The sequence below is a fragment of the Formica exsecta genome, unplaced genomic scaffold, assembly GCF_003651465.1.
Source record: "Formica exsecta isolate Colony F162 unplaced genomic scaffold, ASM365146v1 scaffold826, whole genome shotgun sequence".
In the NCBI taxonomy this organism is placed as follows: domain Eukaryota; kingdom Metazoa; phylum Arthropoda; class Insecta; order Hymenoptera; family Formicidae; genus Formica; species Formica exsecta.
Genome location: NW_021853596.1, coordinates 642,888 through 648,478, shown reverse-complemented (window position 1 = coordinate 648,478; position 5,591 = coordinate 642,888). Strand labels below are relative to the sequence as shown.

At 31.8% G+C, this 5,591-nt stretch overlaps 2 protein-coding genes across 4 annotated transcripts in view; one reads left to right on the top strand and one right to left on the bottom strand.

The window, feature by feature from the left end:
• The first annotated feature begins 325 nt into the window (after positions 1–325).
• On the top strand, positions 326–2,720 carry LOC115244629. Its single transcript, XM_029822431.1, has 4 exons — positions 326–724; positions 805–934; positions 1,184–1,364; positions 1,460–2,720. Exons 1-4 carry the CDS (start codon positions 497–499, stop codon positions 1,641–1,643), a joined length of 723 nt encoding a protein of 240 aa, XP_029678291.1. The 5' UTR covers positions 326–496; the 3' UTR covers positions 1,644–2,720.
• Positions 2,721–3,193: 473 nt separating this feature from the next.
• The window catches only part of LOC115244627 (nuclear transcription factor Y subunit alpha), a 21,446-nt gene continuing 19,048 nt past the window's right edge, over positions 3,194–5,591 (bottom strand). The window contains exons 1-7 of one of the 3 annotated variants that reach the window (XM_029822428.1): positions 5,245–5,576; positions 4,829–5,132; positions 4,615–4,751; positions 4,224–4,403; positions 3,921–4,012; positions 3,662–3,806; positions 3,194–3,570 (exon numbers count right to left, since the gene is read on the bottom strand). In XM_029822428.1, the coding sequence (XP_029678288.1) occupies positions 3,499–3,570; positions 3,662–3,806; positions 3,921–4,012; positions 4,224–4,403; positions 4,615–4,751; positions 4,829–5,120 (918 nt within the window). In that variant the 5' untranslated portion in view covers positions 5,121–5,132; positions 5,245–5,576 and the 3' untranslated portion in view covers positions 3,194–3,498. Of the gene's footprint in view, positions 3,571–3,661; positions 3,807–3,920; positions 4,013–4,223; positions 4,404–4,614; positions 4,752–4,828; positions 5,133–5,244; positions 5,577–5,591 lie in introns of those variants that run through there. The other 2 variants (XM_029822430.1, XM_029822429.1) reach the window with 2 other exon arrangements.

Here is a 5,591-nt window from a genome sequence, read left to right as displayed (position 1 = left end):
TTTTTTTCTCTAGATTGGTAAAACTCCAATCTTTAATTTTAATATATATATATAATCTAATATCGATTTTTAAAGTTTTCAAATATCAAATTATAAGTTCTCAGTTTCAAACATATTTCGTTTGGCATCTGCTTTTGGTTTAATAGTATCTCAGAGTTTCAAGACTTAAATAAATAATTTTTAACTTCTAAAGCTTCAAAACAGAGAAGAACATAAGCACCTTGATACTTATTGCGAAAGATTCGAATCTTTGAATTTATTATGAAACACAAAATAACCGCATTTGATCGTATTTTATTTTATTTTATTTTTTCATGTGGACCTCTTCACATTCTCACGTCAGAAAAAAAGAAAAAACGGGACTGTCATAAATAAAAAGATATGTATCGCTCCATGCAACATACCGCGTGTGCTGTCAATATTTAAAAATAAATTGCGATGTTTGCCTGCTAAATTTCACCGAGAAATGTAAGTCGCTCGAAATAACTCGTTGGAAATGATCGTGGAAATTGAAGAGGATTCGCGAGATTTTGCGACGGTCTATAAGAAAGATTATCTGGGAAAGAAAGGTGAAAGGCCAATTGGATGCAGACCGTTACCCAAGTATCGATCACCTTTAAACATCTTGAACGGACCGTACAAGCAGTATCTGAATACACGACTGGGAAATCGATCATTACCTGAAAACGAACGAAGCGAGGATCCATCTGATACTTTAAATAGAGTAAAGATATAATATTAATTATATACAAAAAAATATGTAGCTGCATATTATTGTATAATTGTACATCATCGAAAATACAGATACGCGACAAGTTTCCCCATCTAAGAAACGCTCTGCCAGAAATCGTGCCGGATGAAAACGTGATCGAACGCGAGAAGAAAAAATCAATAAAGACTGTTCATCAATTGGATTACTGGAAAGATGATATTGGTATAAAAACTCGTTAATTATAATAATTTTATTATCACACTAATTGCATTGTTGCTTATTTACAATTTTATGCTTATTTAATATTTTATTTTATTTTACGATATCGTGTGTACTCTCGGCTATATATAAATACTACAAGTTGTTATAGAATTTATACCTCTCTTAGTTTTTTGTTTAGTTTCTTTTTTGATCTTTAAATTTGATATCGCAATGTTGTGTCATTAAAATAAATGCTTTGATCGCAATTAGATCGCGCTCGTATAGATGCGACGTTACCGCAAGATTGGATTATACCAGAGACAATTCAAAGACGTGCATACCGAGATCCGTGGGTAATCGCATCGCGAGACTTGATAAAGCCGCCAAAAATTATGAAACCGTGCAACAACTTGGATCCTAATCCCAAAGAAAGAGAAATTCTTCGTGTAATGTACGTAAAACGACCGTAAAAACATTCATATTGATTCGAGACAGGATTTTATTATATATTTAAAATTCTGAAATATATTACTCTTCTCTCTGCAGAACTGGCAATTCCGAGTACATTAATACGATCGGAATAACAGGGGAAAGGATTATGCTAGAAAGTCTCTCAAATATGAAAGAATGCATTACATTGCGAAAGTCATTAAGGGATCCTGAAATAACTGAATCGGAATGTTCGCTGATATTGAAACAAAATTTAGCCCTCCCGACGAAAATATTCTGAGCTTTATAATTTTAAAAATTATAGTTTTATAATTGAGACATAAGATATATATGTATGTGTATATATGCAAGGTCGATGTCATAACTACAATAAATCATAGCGTATGCCAGTTATTAGAAAACAGAATTCATATTCTTATGCTTGTATATAATAATTTCACTTGCAACTCCTCTCTCAAGTTTTCAGTAAACCACTAATTACTTGCTAGATTACTTTCAATTACAATTGTACAAACTTTTCACATTTGTATCAATACACATGTCGCAGTATACAGATATAGTTACATAGTTTATACTTTTATGCAATTATTTACATATTCGATATAGATCCGCTTCGCGAAATAATTGCCGACAAATGTAAATATTTTATATTTCATATACCTAATAGATTTATCCATTGAATATTTTTTTATATTTGATACTTCGCAAACATATCGAAATTATTAGGAAACGTATTAATTTTTGTCAATATTTTGAATGAAGAGTCAATTAGTGATCGTTTGATCTTTTCAAGATTATAATAATTGATAAACACAGTAAAGCAGCGTGAAAAATTAACGAAAAACAATAATAAAATAAATAGTTTTGAAACTTATATTCTGCATAGTAGAGTTAAAGTGTAATTAAAATTTCGAAAAGAATAAAATTGTGCAAAGAAGAAACAATTTCCAACTATACAATCTCGTAAATTATGCATTTAGAAATCGTTTATCTATCAAATATCAAGGAGTTAATATCTCTGAATTAGGGAGATTATGTACAAGTATGCAAATGTCTTGCATTTTAATCTAATAATTTATTACAAAAAAAAAAAAACAAATTTTTAATTAAATATTGTTTATTTTCAATAAAAACTTATAAGTGAACTCACATTATACTTATATTCCTTGTATCTTTAATAATAAGAAAAAATCCTAACTTAGTAATTTAATCTCTCTAATGAAAAATTTTACCCAGCACACGATATATACAACTTATGATTCAGTCTCTAACTTTACAATATTGCTAACTATATCTAAATCTCATTAAACTTGACAAAATATATTTTATTGTTAAAAGAAGAATCTCTTTGTTCACATACGATTATTATGCTATACATTTATCTAATTTGTAGTTTATTTTCATTAGATATGAAAAATGATTTAATATTTATATATGTATATATTAAGCATTTGCGAGACAATTTTTAGTAAAATAATATGTATGTATTCTTTTACTAAATAAAATTGTTACAAATGCTTATTTTTAACTATTATAAAATTATTATAAAAATGGAAATAGTGCGAGATATATTGTAGATACTTATATATATGTACATGTAAATGTCCCAGGGAGACCAACAATACATTTCGCAGATCAAAATAGGCAGAAAGCTTCTTCGAAGTTGATTTAAAAATTAGTAATATAAGTTTGATTTAAAAATGTTCTTATCAGAAATGCGCAAGATATAATTATTGTTTTGTAATTTCCAATATTATACATTTGTGTAATCGCGCTTTAAAAATTTAAAATCCACATTTAAAATTAGCTGAAAAACAATTTTAATCTATCTTTTTTTTTTTTTAACTTAAACCTAGTTTATCAGCAAAATTTTTAATCGTTGATTATTAACTAAGTATGATATAATAATAGAAAAGAAGAAATAAAAGAGATATATCTGTATGCAACCTTATATACAATCTCATATCTATAGTTATGTAAAAATCACACAGCTTTTTGAAAAAATTACACTTGTATTATACATTGCACCTAGGGGGATGAAAATATTTACAAAATGTGAATGTCCAATATAATCGACACATAACCTAACCTTTTATGCTTATTTGTGTTTTGAGAGTTCCAATTTATGATATTATCTATATCATATGATTGTTTGAGGTAACAATGTCGTCATCAGAGATCATGTCTTGCAGAGGAATATTTGGTTTCTGCAACAAATAATTAGAAAAGGCGAATATAATTTGCATCACTAGAAAATCGCAAATATTACTGATTAAAAAATAGTAAGCATTATCTTACTTCAATTACAATTGTGGATGCCATATTGTCTGTGTCGTGATATTGTACACCTACATTTGGGGCTGCTATTGCTACAGTATGAATGCTATCGGTGCTGGTTGAAGTTGTGATGTGCTGGGTAATCGTGGAGTTTGCATTTCCTCTACTGGAACCATTATACTCTTATATGCGTAAAATTACCACAATGAGACACTGCTTCTTTATTTTTTTTCTTTTAGAATAGAAAATTTGTATTAGGAAAATACAAAGTAACACTTACTTCCGCTTTTTCACTTGACCAGAATGGAAACGGCCGCCCTCGCCACGAATTCTGTTCATCGCATGTCGATGACGGGATTCGTGGAGATATTTCTGCAAAATTCAATCTTATGTTATTTTTGTCTTTATTTAAACATTTCGCAATTTAATTATTACAAATAGATAACAAGTCTAAACTAATACAAAATTGACGTGTTTAAAATAAAAGATTTAGATTTTTTCTTACGAAACTAATATTCAAATATATGTGTAAATTTTATTTACATATTAGAGAAATGTTTCAGAAAAATTTGAGAGTACATACCGGCCTTTCCTTAGGTATCTTTCCTTCAGCTTCTAGCTTAGCACGTGCTTGGCGACGTTTCAATATCCGTCTGTATTGTTTTGCATTCACATATAATGGTTCCTCTTCAAGAAGTTCTGCATGAGGTAATGCTACTCTTTGGAACGCTTGTGTTTGTCCGCTATTGCCTGGTTGCACCATCTAATTTTTGCAAAATATAGAATATGTCATTAATTAATTATTATGACACAAAAACAATAATTTCTTTAATTCAAGTAAAATATACTTATATTAATCAGGATATAAGTAGTGATATATATAGTTAGCATTGCTCTCTAATCATTACAATTGATATTGTGTATGTATACAAAAAGATTAGATAAATAAAAAGCTTGTATACAGCAATAATTACCATAACAACATTTCCCGTTTGTGACATTGTCGATGTAGGACTGCCTAAAGGTTGTACTGGGGCAGTAGTAGCTGCAGTAGTTGCAGCTTGTGATGTTGTACCAGCGATTTGCATGAGATTGCCATTGAGATTTATCACTGCAAATCAAAAATATGTTTAAAAAAAAAGAGTTGTCTATATAAAAATACACAAGTAGGTGTGCATTTTCATGTACCTGTCGGTTGTGGTTGTTGAACTTGACCTTCCAATTGTACAGGCTGATAGATATAAGTCTGCCCATCAGGGGTTTGAATAATCTGTGGTGTCTGTGGCTGCTGAATAACTATCTGCTGACCGGTGTTAGTCAGGCTAGAGACAGGAACTACTTGGATTTGTCCATTGGGCGCTGCTACCTGTATAGCCTGTGGAAGCATCATAGTCTGTCCGCCTTGACCCATCTGAACAACTTGTACAGTACCTCCTGCACCACCAACCACTACTGCTTGTCCCTCGCTGAGTTGCTCCATGATGAAATCTCACTGTGATAATAAAAATCAATTATTTTCAGCCAAACGTGTTAAACAAAAAGATATAATTATGCATTCCCGCTAAATGTAACACGATTTTGATATAATGTATGTATGTACGTACCGTTCATATCGTATCGCTATATCGAAATCGTGTTATCGAAATCGCTCTGTTATGTTAACGGTGTACCAAAATTCATAGCATAATTTAGGCCCAATGCGACTTAGGAGGACTCGACGATGGAACGTTGGCGCGAACCTGCCGACTTGGCAACCGTCTCGCGGAGTCCACGTGCGATCGCGCGCGGGATATACGCGCGGTATCGAGGCCATATCTCGCAAGCGAGCAAGCCGACCGTATCGGGCATCGGCGACGCGTGAAAGCGAGAAACGCAACAGCAGGTGCTCGATACACGGGGTTGACACACGCGCTCCGCGACATATGCATTCCTAGCCATACCCTCCCCCCCC